Source organism: Osmerus mordax, chromosome 3 (genome assembly GCF_038355195.1).
Source record: "Osmerus mordax isolate fOsmMor3 chromosome 3, fOsmMor3.pri, whole genome shotgun sequence".
In the NCBI taxonomy this organism is placed as follows: Eukaryota; Metazoa; Chordata; class Actinopteri; order Osmeriformes; family Osmeridae; genus Osmerus; species Osmerus mordax.
In genome coordinates this window covers 8760556-8785708 of record NC_090052.1, presented here as the reverse complement: position 1 = coordinate 8785708, position 25153 = coordinate 8760556, and the positions used below count along the sequence as shown (strand labels likewise).

Sequence of the window (25153 nt, the reverse complement as noted above, 5' to 3'; positions counted from 1 at the left end):
CACTCAGTAAGACACTATTAGCTCTGAATCTGATTACAGAAGTCAGGGCTGATTTAACCAAATTCTACAATGGCCCTAATTATGTAAACAAAGCCAGGGTCTCACTCGGCGGCAAGTACCCTTTGTTGCACGAGACGGTTGTTGTTTATTTAGATAGGCAAAATTAAATTAAATCATACGCGCTGTGACTTCAAAACAAGTGGCAGACATGCGCAGTTTTCAAAAACAGTTTCTAAAGAATCGAATGATTGGGCAAAAATCCAGGTGTTTTTATCGGGTTATGAATACGCCAATTAAGACCTTAACCCGACTTCAGATAATCAGATAAAGGCGTTTACATGATCAGTTTAATAATCGCATTATTGCCATTATCGGGTTATGATCAGCGTATTAGTGTGCATGTAAACACTCTATGACAGTTATGTTAAAATATGGTCTAACACTCACATTTAAAATGTTTAGAATATGTTTTACTTCTGTATTATAAATATGGTAGTTAAGTCTGAATACAACAGTCAAGACACATCAGCCATAATAGTCTAGTAGCCAACTAGGTGAACCCAGAAATGTTGAGTACACCAAAGTTTCTGTATACCCCAGTATACAGAAACTGCTGAATGCTAATTTGCATATGTTGAGCAATTAGCACAATTAGCATTATTAGCTTAATCGTTCAATTTGACCACATATTTTGCAATGTATGGCCAATTCCTACAATATTAGAGTCTTTTTAGAGGATGCTTGATTCAATTCTGGCACTTTCATACTTTAAAATGGTAATTGAATAACACATTTGGATACATTTAGACACATTTGTTATAAATGTTGGACAAAATCTAAGGTTATTTTCATGCTAAACACAATAATCTTACATTTCAGAATCATGAGTGCTCTTGTGAATGTTAAAGCATTTTTTTCAGGGTGTAGTGAAGCTGAATCCCCTCCTGATACTTGATTCAAATTTGCATTTCTGGAGGAAAAAGCATTGCAATTCCAATAAACTCCTTGGGGTTAAACATTTAGTCATTTAGCAGATGCTCTTATCCAGAACGACTTACAGTAAGTACAGGGACATTCCCCCGAGGCAAGTAGGGTGAAGTGCCTTGCCCAAGGACACAACGTCAGTTGGCATGACCGGGAATCGAACTGGCAACCTTCGGATTACTAGCCCGATTCCCTCACCGCTCAGCCACCCTGTTGCCTCATGTGAGCGGAAGCTGAGAAGGCCAGTCTGCTTGTGAGGTGGCTAGGGTGAACAGATGTCACCAGAGTCACAATGTAAACACTTTGATGGTGATTGGGTATCACCTCTGGCACACCCACTAAACGCGGTTAAACTACCTCAAAAGCTGTTGGGCATCGTAACCACCAACCACATGACGAACCGGTATGTAACGTAACGCTGTTGTATGTCCCCCATGTGCGATCAACGAACTATGTACAAATATACATGCCATACATGCCATACAAGACAGGCCCCGCAAGTCTCTAGGGTCATGCCCTAAAGGCAGAAAGGCTGCCCAGGTTGTTCCGCAAGTTGCAAGATCCAACGAGGATCCAGTTAAAACACCGCCAGACGCAAAAGTTTAAACTGAGTCTGGGCAACCCGGGTCAGCCCGCCAGACGCAAGACTAACCAAGAGGGCCTCACCTCTGCACCACAAAAAGCACACACTGGCTACCACCTTCAGGCAAACGGCTATGCCTCACAATTAATCAACAAAAGGCAGCCTCCTCATCTTCACTATCCTCGTCTGTTCTGTCATCATTTTTCTCCAGATCCTTCATCACTCTCTTTGTGTTCTTGCTGTTGAGTGAGTATGTTGCAGCATATCACATCATTGCCTTTGCAGGAACAATAACTTGAACAGGCCAGACCTGCAGCTGCACAGCTACACTTTGCTGATGCGCAAGGTTTCAACCCGGCTTTGCAACCACAGCTGACAACATCTAACAAAGCCGGAGGAGCAACTGGACTTGAATCCTGGGTGGGCATAATCAGTTCCTCCTCCTTCCTTTAGGCCCATCTTCTTGTCCCATTCAAACAAAGTTATATCCACAGCCGGTGGATCAGCCTGGTCTGCTGCTTTCCATAAGAGCACCTGTAGGTGGGCACGTCTTCCATGAAGGTGCATATTACGCTCTGTAGGGGTAGTGTTTTCAGTGCTGGGGGCCTTTTGCGCTTTCGGTAAATGTCATACCGAGCTGCATCCAAGGTCACAGAGTTCCTCTGATTGTACAGAACCAGAAATAAAGTCCTTGTTGCTTTGGTGATCTGTAAATCTGTGGCTTCTGTCTCTCCAATACAGTGGAGAAGCTTGCCAGGTACAACTCTCATGGCATTGAGTGCAGATACCTTCCCAACAGGATATGAGGTGGTATCACATCCTGAAAGAGCATGCATGGCCAAAATGGAACAACGATGGTCACCCAAGTTCTTTGCAGTTGCATTTATGCTGAGAACAGTGCCATTCCATTTTTTCATCTGTAGGATAGTTGTGATACCAACCTTCCAACACCAATAAACCATAAGCACAAAGACATCTGTGTCATCACTAAGAATGCGAACAGTTGAAGCTCATGTCTGACAGCATCTAACATGTAAGATATAACTGATATCAGCCTAATCATGAGTGTCAATGCTGTCAGCTTTACTGACCATCACGATCTTACTTCCTACATTGAAAGTACACAGAAGTTCGCTCAGCCTTTGCTTGTTGTCCTTGTTTTTCAAAACTTTGTCTCGACTAGGTAGAGGTGTAGTCAATGAGAGCTTGTACTCTGTGGAGCTCTCCCCTGCTCTTCTTTGTCTCTCATGGTCCTTGGCAGACACCTGCAAATATTTGTCAAAGATGACAAATGTTTGGGTGTTGTAACAACTAAGCCGATGTCCCATGCTGGCTGCAAGATCTGCCACTATCCCAGACGATGGCCAACCACGTGATAAATGAGCTGAGATGCATCCACAATGACAACATCTGGTGGCTGGGGATTGCAAACTGGAATTCCGAGCTGCTGGACAAGCACTGATTTATTGCCCTTTCGGAGGCATCCATTGTCATCAATGATTGACATAAAACTAGACTATGCTCCTTTGCTTTACAACATGCTTATTACAACAGCTAGCTGCAACAGCTTATTTGCATTAAAACATGACCGTACCTCAAAGCTTTTAACAAATGTAGGTTAGCAACATTCACAATGTGAGTATATTGTGTTCATCATGAAAATAACCTTCAATTTCATCCGAAATGTATTAAAAACGTGTCTAAATGTATCCAAAATTGTTATACAATTACCATTTTGATGTCTGAACGTGCCGAACGTGTCTATGCACTGTAAAAAAAAAAACTATTAAAAAAACAGGAACAATCTGGCAGCTGGGACGCCAGATTAAACCCATTAAATTACAGTAAAAAAATATATATATACATTAACATGAATTAACCGTAAAATAATTGTAATTTTCCTGTACCAAATTTACAAGATATATCTGTAATATTTACATTTACGTTTAGTCATTTAGCAGACGCTCTTATCCAGAGCGACTTACAGTAAGTACAGGGACATTCCCCCGCAAGTAGGGTGAAGTGCCTTGCCCAACGTCGTTTTCACAGCCGGGGAATCGAACCGGCAACCTTCTGATTACTAGCCCAATTCCCTAACCGCTCAGCCACCTGACCCCAGAATATTACATTACAAGCTGTTCTTTGCCAGTAAATATTACTTTTATTAATTGAACTTCTTTGTAAAAAAAACAGCATTTCTAATTTTAAATGTGTACTATGATAAGGAATACTTCGAAGACCTCCTTAATTCCACCAACACGCTTTCCGACGTGGAGGCAGAGTCTTGGGACATCGGGGGGGCCCTTCTATCTCTGGGGCTGAGGTCGCCGAGGTGGTTGAAAATCTCCGTGGTGGCAGGGCCCCTGGGGTGGATGAGGTCCGCCCGGAGTTCCTTAAGGCTCTGGATGTTGTAGAGCTGTCTTGGTTGACACGACTCTGCAACATCGCATGGACATCGGGGACAGTGCCTCTGGACTGGCAGACCGGGGTGGTGGTTCCCCTCTTTAACCCGTTAAGGAGTAACGTCACACATATGTGATCGTTCGAAAGCGGGCCCCACAGAGTACCGTCACACGTGTGATTCTGAACATTCCAACCGACTATTTTCCGATAGACAAAAACTATATGAAAAACGCTATAGTATGGCTTCAAAATTTACAATTAGGAGGCTAAGAAGTAACACTAGCAGGTAGTAGCATTGCTACGAGTATTATGCTAGGTTGCTAGGTAACGGAAGCTAACTAAAACTAGCTAGTTTCCGTTTTGGAAAAATAACTCAATGTGCAATGTGGTTTTCGTCCGGGCCGTGGAACAGTGGACCAGCTCTATACCCTCGAGTCCTGGAGGGTACATGGGAGTTAGCCCAACCAGTATACACATGTTTTGTGGATTTGGAAAATGCGTTCGACCGTGTCCCTCAGGGGCTGTGACCTTCAGCTCTCACTGGAGCGGTTCGGAACCGAATGCGAAGCGGCTGGGATGCGAATCAGCACCTCCAAATCTGAGGCCATGGTTGTCGACCGGAAAAGGGTGGAGTGCAATCTTCGGTTCGGGGAGGAGATCTTGACCCAAGCGGAGGAGTTCAAGTATCTTGGGGTCTTGTTCACGAGTGAGGGAAGAATGGAGCGCGAGATCGACAGGCGGATCGGTGCGGCGTCCGCAGTGATGCGGGCTCTGCATCGGTCCATCGTGGTGAAGAAGGAGCTGAGTTGAAAGGCGAAGCTCTCTATTTACCAGTCGATCTAGGTTCCTACCTTCACCTATGGTCACAAACTGTGGGTAGTGACCGAAAGAACGAGATCGCGAATACAAGTGGCCGAAATGAGCTTACTCCGCAGGGTGTCCGGGCTCTCTCTTAGAGATAGGGTGAGAATCTCGGTCATCCGGGAGGGGTTCAGAGTAGAACCGCTGCTCCTCCGCGTCGAGAAGAGCCAGCTGAGGTGGCTCGGGCATCTGATCAGGATGCCTCCTGGATGCCTCCCTGGTGAGGTGTTCTGGGCACGTCCCACTGGGAAGAGGCCCCGGGGAAGACCCAGGACACGCTGAAGGGACTATGTCTCTCGGCTGGCCTGGGAATGCCTCGGGGTCCCCCAGGAAGAGCTGGTGGAAGTGGCCGGGGAGAGGAAAGTCTGGGCCTCCCTGCTTAGGTTGCTGCCCCCACGACTCGACCCTCCGTTACCAGAAAGTTTCTCGTGCGCAACAGAAAGTTTCTCGTGCGCACCAGAAAGTTTCTCGTGCTCACCAGAAAGTTTCTTGTGCGCACCAGAAAGTTTCTCGTGCTCACCAGAAAGTTTCTCGTGAGCACAAGAAAGTGTCTCGTGCGCACCAGATCTTTTTTTTTTCTTCTTCATGTCCCTTTAGGGGCTCCGTATAAACCCATGTTGTGACACGTTTTCTTTTTACTTCAATGTAAAAATACAGCATTTTCAATAAATTAAATATTCAATAAAGCCAAAACAAGATATAATGATTAACATGTTCATTCCAAACAAGTCGTGTGCACAACATATAGCATCCGGATGCTGTAATCAGTATCCAGATATTTACAACAGTAAATACTCTGGAGTCTTTACATTTATTCATTTAGCAGACACTTTTATCCAAAGCGACTTCCAAGAGAGAGCTTTACTAAAAGTGCATTGGTCAATGATCATAAACAACGAGATAGCCCCAAAATGGCTTTTGCAGGCTTTTGTAGTCTTTGATATTGACTGGTGCATGCTGGGATTGCATGACGTCAACTACCCGAGCTCAATTCACAATTCAAGTTTCCTATCTAAACCAAAAATTATGTTATTAAGAAGTTATTTGTCCGTGGGATGAAAGTAAATATCTGCTAAATAACTATTAAAATAGCTAGTTTTGAAATTATGTGTTTTAACAGCACATTTTGGTGAAAATGATATTATTATGAAATTATGTGTTTTAACAGAACATTTTGGTGAAAATGTTATTGATATTTGTTAAAGAAACTGACATTTTTGTGTATTTTTAAGTAACAACATTTGGCTGTACTTTTTATGTAAGAATATACATTTACAGTTTGCCATTGTCTTTCTATCTGTATTTCCTGTAATTCAGAATCACAGAAAAAAACACGTATAATTTACAGAAAAAGTGTGGTAATTAAAAAAAAGAAAATTACAGTGCGGGCTGGCTACTAGACTATAACATTATGACCACCTGCCTAACATTGTGTAGGTTCCCCTTTTGCTGCCAAAACAGCCCTGACCTGTCAAGACATGGACTCCACTATACCTCCACTAGGCCTCTGAAGGTGTGCTGTGTATCTGGCACCAAGACGTCAGCAGCAGATCCTTTAAGTCCTGTAAGTTGCGAAGTTAGGCCTCCATAGATCAGACTTGTTTGCCTAGCACATCCCACAGATGCTCAATTGGATTGAGATCTGGGGAATGTGCAGGGGTCAGCATGGGCACCCTGACTAGTCTGAGGCTACGCAGCCCTATATGCAACAAAGTGCGATGCACTGTGTGTTCTAACATCTTTCTATCAGAACCAGCATTTCTATCAGCAGCTCGTCTGTTGGATCGAACCATACAGGCCAGCCTTTGCTCCCCACTTGCATCAATGACCCATGACACTGTTGCTAGTTCACCGCTTTTCCTTCCTTGGACCACTTTTGATAGGTATTGAGCACTGCAGACCGGGAATACCCCACAAGAGCTGCAGTTTTGGACATGCTCTGACCCAGTCGTCTAGCCATCACAATTTGGCCGTTGTCAAAGTTACTCAAATCCTTACGCTTGCCTATTTTTCCTACTTCTAACACATCAACTTTAAGGACAGCATTTTCACTTTCATTCCTAATACGTATATCCCACCCACTGATAGGTATCATGATAATGAGATAATCAGTGTTATTCACTTCACCTGTCAGTGATCATAATGTGATTGCTGATTGCTGTACATACAACACTGGTTGTAAAATAATAAGCGTTCTAAATAAGATAGTTCATCCAAAACACATTATAAATGTGTTTGTTAAATCATGAAGCATTCTAAATAGGGCAGGTTGGTGAAGTCAGGTGTCTCTGCTTTGTCCACAGCTGGGAGCCTATAGTAAAGTATGTCAACGAGCAATATGAGAAGTACCTCAAGGAGGAGCTCCACATCAACAGGAAGAGACGGATCCCTGACACGCGTGTCCACTGCTGCATCTACTTCCTGCCTGCCACCGGACACTGGTTAGCATGCGTGTGACTTTGTTTCCTGTTTGAATTCAAATTAAATACTAAATGACTAAATGTAAATACAGTAAATTCCAATGAGGATTAATTGATCTACACCATACTATGTTTTGTATAACAAGTGTTTATGTAATTATTTTGTTATGACACTCTTACCATTTGACATATACCCAAATTAAACACATATCTAAAGATATAGTTTATCAACATTTATAAACTCTCACCCAATTTTCCACCAGACTTATTGAGAACTTTGCTACAATATTGTAACTTCCTCTATGACTCACAATGAATGCTTTTAGGGCAAAATTAGAAAGAATACAGCCGTGAGGGGGAGGTCCCACAGTTAAGTGTGAACTTGTGCAGCAGTTCAGTTTTTTATGTAACCTTAAACACCAACACAGTGTCAGCCTCCCAGTCTGAAACAGGGAAACAAGCTCTATATAGGAACGACCTGCCCCAAGGCCATGCAACACAGTTACAGACCTTGACAAGCATGTTATACACAGACTAACACACAAGTTCAGGTTCGCTTTATTTGTCATTTCACCATAATTAGTGCACATACCTACAGTGTAACACAAATTCAAGCAACACACAAGTTCAAGTTTGCTTTTTCATTTAGCTGTATAAAGTACAATACATCTATACAGAGTAATAAAATGTCATGCCGCACAGGCACTTGGTGCTACACACAGAAACACACTTTAACAGCTGTAAAACGGACAAATACTGTCTATAAGTGAACTGTGACCAGAGTGGATACCGACCAGAACGTATATACGATGTCAGATATCTAGACTGACATCTGAATCAAATCTGATAGTATAGTACCAACTAGCTAGTACCAACATCTCAGCCATTGAACTCTGGACCCCGGTGCAGTCTGGTTGATGACACCTAAAAACAGTCACGAGGGAGGAAGAATTGTTACCCCCACACACACACACACAAGAAATAATGCATTATGTAGCATTATGCTTGTGAAAAGGTTTATGATGGAAGGTTTAGTTATGTAACACCCTTTCACCAGCAGGTGAAACTACATAAATGTTATATTATAATAATAATAAATTTTATTATCTGTTTGTCTAGGTTACGCCCCATAGACGTGGAGTTCATGAAGAAGTTGGGAAAGATAGTGAGCATTGTACCAGTCATCGCCAAAGCAGACACACTCACAATCGAGGAGAGACTGGGGTTCAAACAGAGGGTGAGGAGAAGACACACTATGCAGATTATCAACCTTACAGAGACGAGTTTTAACCCTTGTGTTCTCTTCGGGTCATTCTGACCCATCAGTCATTGTGACCCACCGTCGTATTGCGACAACTTTACCGCATACAAAAACAAAGTGAAGCATTTTCTTTTAACTGTCGGGCTGTCTCAGACCCCCCACATTGCAAAAGTTAAAAGAAAATGCTATTTATTAGTTTTTGTATTGGGTAAAATTGGGTAAACACAACGATGGTTCGTTGTGAATCTTTGGGTCATGTGACCCGAAGGCAGCACAAGGGTTAAAATCTACTCTCAAGTTGTCAGAAATATTAATCTATCAAGCATTGCACAGTCAGTCGGTGAACAAGTTTAAGAAAGCTTTATTGCTTGCGACCGGCCCACAAGGAGACAAAAACGATTCCCGGTCATGCCAACTGACGTTGTGTCCTTGGGCAAGGCACTTCACCCTACTTGCCTCGGGGGAATGTCCCTGTACTTACTGTAAGTCGCTCTGGATAAGAGCGTCTGCTAAATGAATAAATGTAAATGTAAATGTAAAAACATCACACTCCATTGTGCTACAAAGTTTGTCTGCTAGCATGATGTGCTAGCTACCTATTTAAACAGAACCGCTCTTGACAGTCATTGGTTAAAACAAAGGCATGCAAATGTCCCATGGCTCTTCTTCATTGGCTCCTTGCATAGACTTGGCGCGCGTGTGTGCGTGCGTGTTTACGACATCAACCCTGATTGAAACACAACAACAGGAGCTCCGGTCCTGGGGTCGTAAAAGCTCCATCACATAAGTGTCAACAAATGGTCACCAGACCTTGCGTCTCCACCTATAGTCCTTGTCACACAGTATCTTAAAACAACCACAACCCCCTCTTCTAAGTCCTCAGCCCCAAGATAAGGGTATTGTATGTTTACCCAGAGTTCAGATTTGGGGGTAGGCCTCTTTGCACCCAAGAAATGCTCAACACAGAATCATTCTTATACAGGATAAATGTGTTACATCTTCAATTTTTGAAGAAAAAAAGTGCCTACTCTTCATCTGATATAATCTATTCATCCTTGTTCTTTGTATACAATCTATTAATCTCTCTCACCTCTCACCTATCTTTACCCACTCTGCCATTTTGTTAACATTTCTGTATTTGCCGTATCTTTTCTTCCGTCCTCCTCGACCCATTTCCCTCCTCTCTCTCCTCCTATGTATCTCACCTTCACCTCTCTCTCCTACTCTCTTTTATTTCTGTCTTCCAACTGTAAATATCTGTCTCTTATTCCTTTCTTACACTCAGCCTCCAATGGGAGTGAGAGAAAAGCTAGGCTTTGGTACAGTACCCATCCTAACTCCTCAAGAATACCTCTCCACACACCAGCAATACTGTCTGTTTGTACAATACTACACACTTTGTTTGTGTACATGAGATAGTGTTGCTTGCAGGCCGACGTTTTCTTTGAAATGTGATCCTACAGTATACTACTGCGGAATCTTTACACGAGCAGCGCCTTCATAAATAATGGTACCACTGTGTAAACAAAACACTTATTTTGCTCTCTTTCTTTCTCCGTCTTTACTTTCCTGTTGACTTTTGAACCCTGACAGATAAGGCAGGACCTGCAGACTCATGGAATACGTGTGTACCCTGAGAAGGAGTATGACGAGGACACAGAGGATAGAATACTCAACAACAAGATTCGGGTAAATGTATTTGAAAGGACATCCACTCCATCTTCGGTTAAAGTGTTCAATATATTCAATGATACCATGTAATGACACATTCTGCAGGTCTTGTACATTACTATACAGTATGTATAGGCCACGTTCACCTTGTCCTTTAGTTACATTTCGGAGGGAGGGAGACAAGCTGTGCAAGTAAGCGTCTTAGAGTAATGGTTGAAATCAACACCCTTTGCAGTGTTTTTAGTTATGTCTCTGCTGTTGACGTCACTCTCGTGTCTTAATGTCCCACTTGCAGGAAAGCATTCCGTTTGCAGTGGTGGGGACGGACAAGGAGCACCAGGTGAATGGGAACAAGGTCCTGGGTAGAAAAACAAAATGGGGGATCATAGAGGGTGAGTGTTCAACAGACGCTTAATCTCTACTACCGAAAGACAGTACTTTTTGGTGGCATTATCTCACGATAATCGAATAGGTTAACGCAGTGGTCATGAGGACACTGTATGAGAAGAACAATCAGGATCAAGGGGGGGTTATGCGGGTTATGATCAGAGTGATGATTATGAAGATTCATGATTCCACAACATAGCTGATAGTGATGTTGATGGTCATAATTATGATGATAATTTATGATTTCTGTCATGATGATCCTGAATGACAATGATTGACACTCAGTGGACGATAGTGTCTGACAATAAGATTATGGTCATGGTTATGTTCAAATTTAAGGTAGACATGAAGGAAAGCAAAGTAGTCCAGGCAAAACTAGAGAGGGTACAATTTCTGGGGAAATTGTAGGGTGTGCTTGCTTGCGTCGGTTGCAGGTGGGTCCGTCCTCTAAGTTTTTCCCTTCTAGTGATATTTTCAAGCATTTAGCCCATTGCATATTTCATTAAGAACACCCTTTGAAACAGCTGCGAACCCCCTTTGAAACAAGCTACTGTAACAACGTTGTCACTGGCAGTATATTTCAGATGGAATCGCGATTCAAACAGTATCGTCTGCTACTGAAAATATGCCCACCAAAACGTAAATAATAAGTTTGACATTAATGTAGGGGGAAATGGCTAATTCAAAATAAGTTTGCTAGAGGCAAGCTAGCTGCTGTTGCTCCACATTTCACTGATTGTTTGAAAGCGCCGAAAATGAGAATGTTTCTTTTGACATAAAATTTAGCTGTGGCATTGAAGACAGTACTACACACTGCCAGTGGGCAAGCCGAGTCTGACTGAGGCTAACGTAAAAAACAAGCCGCGATGTCACTCAAATTCCAAGTTTTACACATATCACAAAAATATGCTGACCCGCTGGCTGTCTTCGCAATCACCATATCTTTAAAACACTGCCCTCCTTCTGATTTTTGATGTAGAATTGACCCTGGTACGAAATGAAGAAAATACTCGTCAGAGATCGACAGCTGACGCAATCGTCAACGGAGGCTGACGGGGCTCTCACGTAGCAAACCAATCAAAGTTTTTACAGCAACCTACATTAAAATCTCACCATCTGGCTGTCTTCACAATAGTCATATCGTCATAACATTGCCCTCCTTCTGTTTTTTGGTGTAGAATTGACCGAACTATAAAAATACGAAAATACTAGACTACTGTAGCGAACCGCACAGACAGATGTGTGTGGCATGTTGGGCTGTTGTGTTTTGTGGCCATTGTTCAGTGTTCGCGGGGTCTGACATGCCGATCAACCTGCCATCTGCCAATCACAGGAATGCACGGAATGTTCGGTTGCAGGGCATCCTGGTGGTTGGTGGAGGGGCATGGGGGGGGGGGTTGGGCTGAAGGGATGGGGCATTGTTAGGACCAGGTTTGACCCTTTTAGCGCTCTCTCTTACGCCTGGGTTTCAAGAGCTGGTCGTGATTGTTCTGTGTGTGCTAGTACCATTCTGTTAGTTGATTTGGCGTAGGCTATGGCCAAACAGTATCCTGTGCATGCCTGTTGCTTTCGGACCTAGGCTGGTCATTACACTACTATGACGCTTGCATGGCTGCTGCCTAGGCAGTCTCACGGGCGACCCGCAATCGCTCAAATTACAAAGACTTTCACGACCTAAATCAAAAATCCAAGATGGCAGTTCCACTCGAAATTACTTTCTCAACAAAGTCCAATGGTTGGTAATTTTGGGTATTGGCATTTTTCACTCATAATCCAAGCTCCAACTTGCGTGCTAGAACGTCTCTATCACGTTGTATCCATGCGTCGTTGCTAACGTGTGCTGACGTAGTGACGTAGGCTAGCACTGAGTACCCTTCGTTGACAGAAGGCACTTTTTGGCACAAAAACCCAATTTCTACTTATACCGTGCAACAGAACGCAAATAAAAATACAAGTAACTCAAACGCTATCAAGACAAAACTTTTGACACCTAGGTTGTCTATGTAGGCCAAATATTGACTGAGTTTTAGGGGGGCAAAAATAAATAATAACTAGAAACGGCTGTTCTTGCGAAACAGCAGTGAGAATGCTGAAAACCTGAATGGGGATAGCTGACCATGCTAAAACAGCGGAAAATTGTGAAAATTTAGTAGAAAGTTATATGCTGAAGCGCCTGAAAGGTATTTTTAAAAGGGGCTGGAACTGGACAAAGGTATAAAACTACAGAAAAGAGAAGAAAAATGCAAAAATATAAATAATTCTGAAACATTTAGCAGAAAATAATTTGCTGGAGTTTCAAAAGGCCTGAAATGTATGTCAGAAAGGACCTGCAGCAAGATGAAGGCAGAAAACTACAGAAAAGAGAAGAAAAATGCAAAAGTACTGACAGTTGGAAGGTAATGCTGTGAAAGGTATTTTTGAAAGGACCTGAAGCAAGATGAAGGCAGAAAACAGAAGAAAATAAGAAGAAAAATGCAAAACAATAAGGGCAAAAATTCAGAAAGATGAGCTGCAGGAAAATGTGAAAATTTAGCAGAAAACCAGTTGCTGAAGTCTGGGTTGAACGAATTTGAAGGTAAAAGGACAACACTGGAATGACTTGAACTTGCTGGAAAAACGTAGCAACCGTTGGTCATTGTCAACAGACTGGCAACATTTCTAACCTAGAATCTAGGTTTCAGGTTCAAGACGGAGGAGAAACTAATCATGTGTGCCTGCACACCCAGTCCTGTTCAGACACGTAATTTAAGATGACATCAAAATAATAATTCATAGTGCAGGGTTGCCAATGTTGTCGTTGTCCCTGGTGAGTTTTTTTATACTTAAATAATAAGATCATGCTACATCTAACCAGTGGATCATTTCTTGCAAGTGTGTCAAAGTGGTATTACAGACTGTATTCCCAGCTAACACAGTTATGTTGCCCTTACGTTGCCGCAACGTCACTCGATGACCAAACATACGTTGGGACCGTGCATCTGTGGGACGCCAGAAGGTAACCGCAACGTAATCTTGTAACGTTGCCAGTCCGTAACCGCGACGTCATGGCAACGTTATTTTCCGACGTTGCCAGTCTGTAACCGCGACCACCTAGCAACGTCATTTTCCGACGTTGCCAGTCCGTAACCGCAACCTCCTAGCAACGTAATTTTGTGACGTTGCCAGTCCATAACTGCAACGTTAACTAAGTAGCCTATATTTCTAAATTCTACTGCTTATATTGGGGCGGTTCATATGCAGACCTCATTTGCCCAAAAAGCTACTTGTTCTTGTATAATAGGCTACATGGTAGCCAACTTTAGGAGGACTATGTTTGTGTGATGTGTAGCCTAACTCCAGCTAATCATAAACAAGGCTGCATTTCCATGTAACATTGTCATTTTATTTCAAACAAAGCGCCAAACAGTGAATTAAAATCTTCTGCCAGTCCCCGCTACAGGTCCTGTCTGTTGGCCCTGACAATGAAGCACAAAATAAGTTAGTGTTCTATCAACATAATTGCACGTGTAAAAGGGGCTATACAAGTCATTAAAAAATCACATCTAAAATAATATACATCATAAAAAAAATATGTGATTCTAGATTTTTGTCACATAGCCATGTGAATGGTTGGATATGGAAGCTGCAATCATGATTCATTCACCTGGCTTGTTTTGAATGGGCTGCCGGGGTGTGTTTGAGTGTCTCCTCTATGAGGAGCTCCACAGCTTTCTCTCCCAGTCCCGTCTTCCACTTCATCACAGCGTCTGGAAGTCATGAACTTATTGTCAGCACCAATGTGAACGTTGAATGCCATAGTTCATGGCATCTCCAAACACTTACCAGTCTCTTTCGCAACTCCAGCATCTTAAGGCGCTCCTCAAGGTCTTGGAGTTCAGCCTGTGTTTGGCCACCTGTAGGTCCATCACTGGCACCTCTTCAGTGTGTCTGCCCTGTAGTCACCTGAATAGGAGAGCCTCTCGCTGGTTCTCCTCCAATGTCTCCATCTTCCGGAGCATAACCTGTAATGTGTCTGTCATTAAAGACAAGTAAAACAAGTTTACAAGAGTTAGCATGATTGGCATACACTGTGGTTCTTCTAGATTAGCTGTAACATTGATGTAAATAACAAATGTTACCTTGAATGGTTGTATACAAAGCATTAATATGATGTTAATTTGTTGTTTTGACAAATATGTATCCCCCGCCACGATCAGAACAACTTAGGTATGCCTTACAATGAGTTGGCAATGCTATTGAGAAGCTTTGAGTGTCTTATATTTGCACTTGCCTGGCTGCCAGCTGTTTTCCTGGGCCCCCAATGGTTTCACCTCCACCAGACCAGAGTTGACATCTAGGGGTATGGCATCTGGTGATGCAAAAGTTTTAAGTCATGCTTTTGCTTCAAAACATAGCCTTTAGGGTTGCCATGGCTCATACAATTATTGTCACTGTTATAAACGGTCATTCATTACTTTACCATCATTTCCCAGGGACACAGTGCTAGGCCGTGTGACGGTGGTAGGATAATCTGTACAGAAATGTACATAGTTTTAGCATATTGATATTAAAGGAGTAGCATTGCACATATGTGATCGTTCGAAAGCAGGGCCCCACAACGTAGCGTCGCACATGTGTGACGCTACGCTGAACATTCCAACCGTCGATTTTCCGATAGACAAAAACTATATGACAAACGCTATAGTATGGCTTCAAAATTTACAATTAGTAGGCTAACAAGTAACACTAGCAGGTAGTAGCATTGCTACGAGTATTATGCTAGGTTGCTAGGTAACGGAAGCTAATTAAAGCTACCTAGCTGCCGTTTTTCGAAAAATAACTGGTGGAAGCGTCGGAAATATGTAGAACTCACGCATCTAAAGGTTAAAACGAATAAACTTATCCAAAAACAGATGTCATGTACAAATTGGAAAAATTAGTGACATGATAATTTTATAGACGCCATTGCTGTGCATGCCATGACCGACTGTGATCAAAACGTGATCAGCCACGCTAGCTCCGCAGTCTTTGAAAATTCAGGGCTACTAGTAAATAAACTATTTTGGGACACAGTTCTGAACATTTATTTTCACTGATTCTTTTGTGGGTGATTTGTGAGACGCTAAACTTTCATGTATGCATTTTCAGTATTTCAACATAACTTTCTGGAGGGTTTAACCTATTACCTCGAGGTAGTACCTAGATCTAGTTGGGTGTGCTCAAGCCTTCGGCGAGAGCACAACCTTTGTTCTCTCACATATATATTTATTATTTTTATTATTTATTTTTGCCCCCCTAAGGATCAGTCAATATTTGGACTACATACACAACGGCGGTGTCAAAAGGTTCGTCTTGGTAGCGATTGCGTTGGTTGTATTTTTATTTACGTTCCGTTGCATGGTTTAAGTAGAAATTGCGTTTTTGTGGTGAAAAGTAAAGCTAACGGTGGCTAATTTGCTAGCCACAGTCACTGATGTTACCAACGTCACTGCGTCACTAACGTCACGAAAACACTCGTTACTACCTTTGGCAGAACATTCGTTTCGCAGCTGTTAACTTGGGGGATAGCTAGGCTAACTATAGCTTTACTGCAAGGCAGCTGCAGAAACGCCACAAGAAAAGAGGCCAGGGTGATAACTATTTACTCATTTTACTTTGTGATATGACACACAATTGTGATGTGTAATGTACAATATAAGATGATATTATTAAGGAAGTACATCTACTTTCGGAAACAGTAGTCTACTATTTCACTGAAGTATTAGCATCATGACATTAGCCTGTGTTTCCCGGGCAACACATACTACAGTGGTCTATGATGTATCTGTTTTCAATCGTTAAAATAAACATTCCTCACATATGCATTTTCGTTGTATGATTTATTCTGACATTAGTAAACGATTAGTTGGTGAAATTACCATTACCTGTGGTTTCAAACCAGTGTAGCTCACTGCAACGCTGTAGCCTACCCGAGACACTAGTGTGAGTAGCTAACAAAAATTCCTCAGTTGTTCAAGTCAAACGGCGACAGAACATGTTCGGCACTCCCCTTACTCAAAAGTCTTTCAATAGTTGAAACAATCTGACTACTAACCTGAACTTCATTGCCACAGCCTAAACTTTGTCAATCTGTTCACGAAAATAATTAATTTCAGCCTAAACCGTACAACGGAACGTTTAATCGAATTCAACCAATGCAATCGCTACCAAGACGAACACAGCACTGTACTGTAGTAGTAGAATTTACCGGGGCAGCTTCTCCACACAGGGCTATATCGCATTTTGCGTTGTTACTGACAATGATCGCTACCAGTGAGCTTTTTATGAATGAGCGATTTTCCACTAAATAAATGTCAAGCTTATTTACGTTTTTGGGGGCATATTTTCAGTTAGCAGATGGTACTGTTTGAATCGCGATTCTATCTTCTGCCGGTAGTCGTAGAATAATCTTCAAAGGGGGTTCTTTATTAATGAATGAATGCAATATGAGTAGGCTAAATGCCTGAAAATATCACGAGAAGGGACAACTTAAAAGGACGTTTAAGTCATAGAGATTAGGTCCATTTTTACACCGGTTTGCCAAATGTATTCGTTTTGATTCAGCCTGTCAGCTGCCTCTTGCAGGGGAAATGAGAAGACATCATATTTCATTCTACACTTCACTCGTATTTTGAGTTGTAAATGTGCAGCAAAAAAAAGATGCTTTTAAATCTATGTAATCTTTATAAATAATAAGTAGGCCCGATGCATTTTTATATAAAATATACAGACCCCTGTGCAACCAACGCAAGCAAGCACACCCTACAATTTCCCCAGAAATTGTACCCTCTCTAGTTAGCTAGCGAAATCCTAACGTAAACAATGTGAATCTGATAGCAGATAACCAGGCTAAATAGCCTCAAACCTATACGTAATAGCATGCCCCATGTAATTTCTGCAAATACGTTTATATATTTAAAACTATTTCTGTAAAGAAACTCACCTTTGATGTAGCTAATTTCCAGTTGAAATCCAATGCGTAGCGTTAGTCCTACAAGACGGTTGAACCCTTTTCTTCTGAAACCCCAGTTTCAGCGATGCGTTGAAATGGGCATGCGCAAATTGGGTCAGACTGAGGGGCATGTTTGCTAAGGAAGAATTGTAATATTCTGTGATGACTTGTCTTTGGAAATTAAACTCTTCAGAGTCGCTTACCTTTTGGTCACATTTAACAATTTTGTATTACAAAATTATTGGAGCACACATTTGCATTGTGTGTCATACAGCTTTGGTGTGCTGTACAAAGAATGTATGCTTAATCATGTTACACATCACACATTGATTGCTTTTGTACATGTTTATAGTAAAGAATGAAAGACTAAATTATATTCCAAATTCAGTCTTTTACTTATTAAAGCTATGTTCCTGCATATGAGAAAATTGATGACCAGTGAACTTACCAGCGAAATTATAAATAGTAAATAAATAGTAAGCTGTCTTTCAGCACAAAATAGTTATAGCCAACAAACGTTGTGTATCCATTTCAGTAGCCGAGAGAAAATAGTCCCGTACGTGTGGCTGTTGGTATGCAACGGACAAACAGCATTGTGAACTTCACAATTTGTTAGCCAAGCTAGATCTCGCACCATCTCATTCATTCTCAATGCTCATTTTATAAAAGTTGCCTTTAAAATAACAACAATGACAATGGGACACTTTCAATAAAATAATATTTAATTTAAACATTAGGCCTAAACATTCTAAATCATTCAAATGTAGGCACTGGGTATAGGCTATACTATAGTTACGAGTTACTCGATAAAATAAGGCTGTTGGTAAGATTAGGTTATATTGATTGGATTTCCATTGCGCACAGTGCCGTAGAAATAGAATTTATAGGCAGAAATAGGCAACGTATGTTTGGTCATCGAGTGACGTTGCGGCAACGTAAGGGCAACGTAACTGTGTTAGCTGGGAATACAGTCTGCAATACCCCTTTGAAATAGAATTTTGATAACGCACCAATATGGAACGCTCCTCAGCTTAATTGTAAACAGGTGTACAGTTACTTTTTGAGTGCGCACTAATATGGAACGATTCCCGTTTAAGGTAAATGTAAAAAGGCGCACAGTACTTTATCGCTCAATAATGCACACCCCAGAACTCCCTCTCAACCAATCAGAATGCTTGATTTCATCCACCCGTATTATAATTACGTATATTTCATTCCAAGACACTGCCGAAACCATACATAGCATAGACATGTCTATGATACATATCCTTTATGTGTCTGTGCGGTCAGAAATACAACTCCTTTGGAAGTTTCAAAAATGGTGCGTGTCTGTTTGGTTGCCACGGTGATGGCGCAGCTGTGATAGCAAACGAGCTAGGTAGAGAGAAAAACATTTACCTAGCATCCACACCTCAAACAAGTTGACCTAGACGCAAAACTACACGTCCAATCAATAAAATTAGGATATTTTATATTTTACAGAAGTATGTCTCTACCGGCAGTTTCGTCTTAATCGTCTTCCTTCTTGCTTTCTCTGACGGATTTTACCCACCTCTCCATTGAAGTTAGTGAGAGAATTTGAAAGGCTGCTCTTGCTTCAAGGCTCATAGCTGAAAATCTGTAAATGTGAGCTCTTTAGTAGTTACATTGGCTGAAAGAGGACAATTTCCTACATGTTAAGGTATAACTTGTTTCTGTAAGTTAAACTATATGAAAGTTAGAGGAATTTGTTTGACAATTTAGTTGAATATCAGAAAAAGAGCAGGCAGCAGTGTGCCACTCTGCTTGCTGCTCATTCATAAAAATCAAGAAGGAGCAAACATTTTAATGTATTTGAAACTGTCATAATTCAAAATTGGCTGAATATTTGAAAAAGCTGAATCATTTGGGAATAGCTGAATGTCTTGTGAACATTTTAACCGTTGAACCATTCAACGGTTAAAATGTTCACAAGACTAAATTGTTGAATATCGTTTGCTATCACATCGTTTGCTATCACAGCTGCGCCATACTTTCTCTAGCTGAAAGTATGCTGAAGTTTATGTTTGAAAGAGGAGGAAGCTTTTTAATGATTTGAAAGGATTTACCATTACTTTTAATGGGAGAATAATTTGCACAAAAACCTTAATATCTTAAAAAGTATAAAAGTGAGAAATACCAAAAGACATAGCACACATCTCCTGAAGGAGCTGAACGTTTTGATACAAAAATTGTAGGAATCGGTGAAAGTATGCAGGACTGGTTAATGGACAAAAAACGGCGGAAGTTGGAAAAACAATAGTTAGAATGCTGAACAGGCACACAAGCCTCCCCACCACGAAAAGGTAGCAACAATCTCCAGTGGAACCTCAAACTCTGGCACTGCACTTCAGTGGATCTCATCCTACCTGTCGGGAAGATCCTACCAGGTCTCCTGGGGAGGCAAAGTGTCAGGACCCTGCCAGCTCTCCACTGGTGTCCCACAGGGCTCTGTCCTTGGACCCCTCCTCTTCTCCCTGTACACCACCTCACTTGGACCAATCATCACCTCCCATGGCTTCTCCTACCACTGCTACGCTAACGACACGCAGCTGTACCTGTCGTTCCCCCCGACTGATCCGGGGATCTCAGCTAGGATTGAGGCCTGCCTCACAGACATGTTACCCCGCTCCTCATCTCCCTCCACTGGCTTCCCATCACGGCCCATATCAGATTCAAGTCCCTGGTACTGACCTTCCAAGCAGTGAACGGGACTGCACCCGAGTACATCAAGTCTCTCCTCCAGCCTTACACCCCCACCCGCCACCTGCGGTCTTCTTCTGACAACCGTCTGGTGGTCCCACCTCTCAAGAGCGCCCGGTCCTAACACAAGCTCTTCTCCTGTCTGGCCCCCCAGTGGTGGAATCAACTCCCCACCTCCATCAGTGACACTGACTGTCTCCCCACGTTCAAGAAAAGGCTCAAGACGCACTTGTTCCAGTACTTAGGAATAATTGGCTGGACCTGATGTTAGTTTCCTCCAGGATGACAATGACTCTTATTGAGAGACTTGTTGCTCTTGTTGGTTAGTTGTAACTGACTTAAAATTATTGTACTTGCTGTGAAATATATTATTGTTGCTGGCTTTTTCCACAGGTACACTTTTGCATTTCTGAGACTGTTTAATTGTAACTTGTCTAACTACATGCTCTTATGGTTCTTCCCTTTGGGACTTTTCAAAATGTATGCTTCATGTTTTGGCTATCCGTAATGTTTGGGGCGATCTCGTTGTTATGATCAGTGACATATGCACTTTTGTAAAGCTCTCTCTTGGAAGGTCCGTGTACGGTCCGTATACCTTGTGGCCATTGGTTTTTCTAATTTGCAACCCGTGTTGACAAACGCAAAATAGGGCCGTAATATCGTTTTGTCACTTTAGTAAATCGAAAACACATTTAAGTATAACGGCTTGTTTTTGGTTGTTTCGTTTTTTTTGGAATAATGAAATAACCATATAACACAAATGGTATAACGAGCCATTAATCGTTGTTTTGATTATTCCATATCCTTTATGCTGATATCTGCAAAAGATGAAAAATAGGCTCGTAATATCGATTTGTCCATTTCGGAAGTCAGAACCAGATGATGGGGAAAGGCTTGGTTTCCGTTGTTTTGTTTCATTTTGGAATTACGGAATATCCATATAACACAAACGGTGGTATAACGAGCCATTTACTCATTTGTTTGATCGGCCGTATTATGCATACTGGCACAAGTGAAAAAGAGAGAGAGGGGAGAGATGTGAAACTATTGGGGGTGTTATTACTTCCGAACACCAGAAGGCAGCAACGACTAGCTTTAAAAAAAATCCTGTGATCTGTAGGCCTACAATCTTGACGACATAGCAGCAGGTTCTTTAGTAGAAGACACACACACCAAACTGGAGGCACATGTTGACGGAGTTTGCTAGTTGATACTTAGTTAATAAATCTTTGATGAACCCTAGTTTATTTAATATATATTAGAAACATTACAAAACGGGGCTCCAGTGTGTGTTCAAACAAGGCCAAAAGTGCTAAACGTATCAGTTGAAAAAGACAATCACACCCGTGCGCCAAACCCTCCCTCCCCCCACCTAAATTACTGCTTTCAGCTCTGTTGTACGTTTTAATGAAGTGCATTGAGGCAATCATAGTGAGCAAGTTGAGGTCATGTGGGCTACCTTTGCAGTTTACATAGAAACACAACTGACAGATGCACTGTTGTGGATACTTTTTTCAAAGTTCTGATCAAATTCTATGTCCAAATTTAACTTCTTCAAAGTCCAAAAACAGCACGGAGCAGCAACGAGAGGGTTCCCAGGAAAATCTGATTTCCTTTGTCTGTGTTGCACCTTTTATATCAAACAAATTACACCCCTGAACTTTAATGAAGTGCATTGAGGCAATTGAGCAAATCTTCCCTTTTTATTTATAAAAAAACTTAATATTATTTTCTCATGTAACTTTTATTCAGTTTGGATTAAATGTAGAGTTAACTTGACCGAAAACATTACATTTAAATCTATTCAATTTTGCAAAAGGCCATTGTAGTGACAATACAATTGTTGTCCTTACATCCTTCAATGTACAACACGTTTTAGCCTACATCAATGCATTCATACCCTGTTACACACAATTTAAACATGTCCTTTGAAAGAAAATTGCTGTTCTGCTTGTGACGATTCGTATGTCAGCCTACACTTTTGTGCTTAAAGTTAGTATACTAGCTTGAGACCACCATAGCTATGGGAAGGAGATTGAATGCAATTAGAGGGGTGGCTGTGTCTACATACAGTGTTTCTTGTTGTTTGTTTATAATTTGCATATAAATATGTACGCAACAGTTAGTTCCAACCAAGTAGGTCTACTTTAATTGGACAGGAGGCATTCCATGAGTGCTGACATTTGACGACCTCAGACAGCAGGGGGAGGGGGTGCGGCAGTCACATTGGGGCCAGAGGTTCTGTTAGAGGGGCCAGTTACATTAAACATTAGATGTGGAGATACGTGGATTTATATGCCGGAATGTTTTATATACAGTACACAGTCATCTTTTGTGCAGAATACAGAGAGAACAGAGTATAGAGACTTGTTTAAACAATTGGAAAGTGTGAGAAGGTAAAGAAGTGAGTGGAGAAAGGAGAAGCAGAAAAGTGCAACACCCTCCCATTACCATTATCTCGAATTCACTCTCCTGAGTCTCATCTGTGTTGTATGTCTGCAAACTTCTATAGTATGGGCCTACACATTTACATTTAGTCATTTAGCAGACGCTCTTATCCAGAGCGACTTACAGTAAGTACAGCGACATTCTCCCCGAGGCAAGTAGGGTGAAGTGCCTTGCCCAAGGACACAACATCATTTGGCACAGCCGGGAAGCCGGGAAGCTGGCAGGGAAGCTGGCAACCTCAGGAGTCAGGTGGCTGAGCGGTTAGAGAATCGGGCTAGTAATCAGAAGGTCGCTGGTTCGATTCCCGGCCATGTCAAATGACGTTGTGTCCTTGGGTAAGGCACTTCACCCTACTTGCTTCGGGGGGAATGTCCCTGTACTTACTATAAGTCGCTCTGGATAAGAGCGTCTGCTAAATGACTAAATGTAAATGTAACCTTCAGAATACTAGCCTGATTCCTTAACCGCTCAGCCACCTGACTCCCTACACGGAAGTTATTAAGTCATTGGACTTGTGTGGGGAGGGTTTGACAAGTGTGATGACTGTATTCCTCCACAGATACCATGGGCTTGGACATGGAGTTGGACCAGTTCCTATTCGCTTTGACTTGATGGGTGTGACCTGTGAAGAATTAATGGCACCATGCAATGGTGAAGGGCTATAACAACTGCAACTGGTGTTGGAAAACACATGTAGTAGGGCAGAATAGAGGAACTGGGCACAAGGTACTGGTTTGGTCCCTGGTTAGTCCCCAAAAACGTGGCAGAAACAGCAGAAAATATTAGATGGCATTGCATCAAGGCCCAATTGGGGCAGAAGTCATAGGATATTTACAATTGTAGTAGGCCAATAGATCTGTTTTAAAAGTTCAGGGGTGTAATTAGTTGGATATAAAAGGTGTAGCACAGACAAAGGAATTCAGATTTTCCTGGGAACCCTCTCATTCCTGCTCCGTGCTGTTTTTGGACTTTGAAGAAGTTAAATTTGGACAGAGAATATGATCAGAACTTATAAAAGTATCCACAACAGTAACTCTGTCAGTTGTGTTTCTATGTAAACTGCAAAGGTAGCCCACATGACCTCAACTTGTTCACTATGATTGCCTCAATGCACTTCATTAAAACATACAACAGAGCTGAAAGCGGTAATTTAGGTGGGGGGAGGGAGGGTTGGGGCGTGCAGTGTTTCTTGCATGGGTGTGATTGTCTTTTTCAACTGATACCGTCTGGCACTTTAGGCCTTGTTTGAACACACACTGGAGCCCCGTCTTGTAATGTTTCTAATATATATTAACTAGCAACCTAGCAAACGCGGTCAACATGTGCCTTCAGTTTGGTGTGTGTGTCTTCTACTAAAGAACCTGCTGCTATGTCGTCATGATTGTAGGCCTACAGATCACAGGAAACTTTGTTAAAAAGCTTGTCGTTGCTGCTCTCTGGTGTTCGCAAGTAATAACACCCCAAATCATTACACGTCTCTCCCCCTCTCTCTTTTTCACTTGTGCCAGTATGCATAATTCGGCCAATCAAACATGAGTAAATGGATCGTTATACCATTTGTGTTATGTGGTTATTTCATTATTCCAAAAAAAGGAAACAACCAAAAACAAGCCGTTATACTTAAATGTGTGTTCGACTTACTAAAGTGACAAAACGATATTACGGCCCTATTTTGCGTTTGTCAAAACGGGTTGCAAAATAGAAAAAACAATGGCCACAAGGTATACGGACCTTGGAAGTCACTTCGGATGAAAGCGTCTGCTAAATGCATTAATGTAGATGTAACTCTCCCCTCCAACGTCAACAGCTGCAAAGTTCCATAGTCTTCGGGTCTTTTACCAAATGATGGAGTGGAAAGGGGGAAGTGAATGTATGGACCCAAAAGACTGGTGGTGGCATGTTTTTGATGGGAGATTTATGCCAATAATGACCATCAGGTCATTGGCAGTAGGATGATTGGATGAAGATTGGGCCGATGTATTTGTCATACATATGAATGGTGTTTCTGCCTATGCAAATTAGGACATATTCAATAAGTGTGGAGCTCATGTGCATATTCAATCTAATTTCAAAAGAAACTTGTAATACAAAAAAAGTTACTTTTCATGTATACTTTTACTATGTAAAGTTTTATTGTGGTAGGAGTAAAGGAAAAAATTAAGCCTATTTGGGAGTATTTTGGGCATATTCGACTACCATAGTGTATAGCTCATTTGCATATTAAAATTCATTTTCAAAGAAACTTGTAATACAAAAGATTTACTTTTCATGGGTGGTTTCATTGTGTAAAGTTTCATTTTGATAGGAGTAAATGAAAAAAATAGCCCCATTGGGGTGTAATGTTGCCTGGCCTTAGTGGCACACTATTTACATTTTACATTTAGTCATTTAGCAGACGCTCTTATCCAGAGCGACTTACAGTAAGTACAGGGACATTCCCCCGA

At 41.7% G+C, this 25153-nt stretch overlaps 1 protein-coding gene and 1 long non-coding RNA gene across 6 annotated transcripts in view; one reads left to right on the top strand and one right to left on the bottom strand.

The window, feature by feature from the left end:
- The window catches only part of septin12 (septin 12), a 225460-nt gene that overhangs the window by 197785 nt on the left and 2522 nt on the right, over nt 1–25153 (top strand). For 4 of the 5 annotated variants that reach the window (XM_067232401.1, XM_067232400.1, XM_067232403.1 and 1 more), the window contains 4 exons: nt 7135–7272; nt 8371–8488; nt 10106–10201; nt 10479–10575. In XM_067232401.1, coding sequence (XP_067088502.1) covers nt 7135–7272; nt 8371–8488; nt 10106–10201; nt 10479–10575 — 449 coding nt within the window. The remainder of the gene's footprint in view (nt 1–7134; nt 7273–8370; nt 8489–10105; nt 10202–10478; nt 10576–25153) is intronic. The other variant, XM_067232402.1, reaches the window with a different exon arrangement.
- LOC136941247 (uncharacterized) lies at nt 13955–15082 on the bottom strand. The gene is made up of 5 exons (XR_010876467.1): nt 15030–15082; nt 14841–14918; nt 14393–14582; nt 14214–14316; nt 13955–14025 (listed from the first exon to the last, which is right to left on the bottom strand). It is a non-coding gene; the product is annotated as an uncharacterized lncRNA (long non-coding RNA).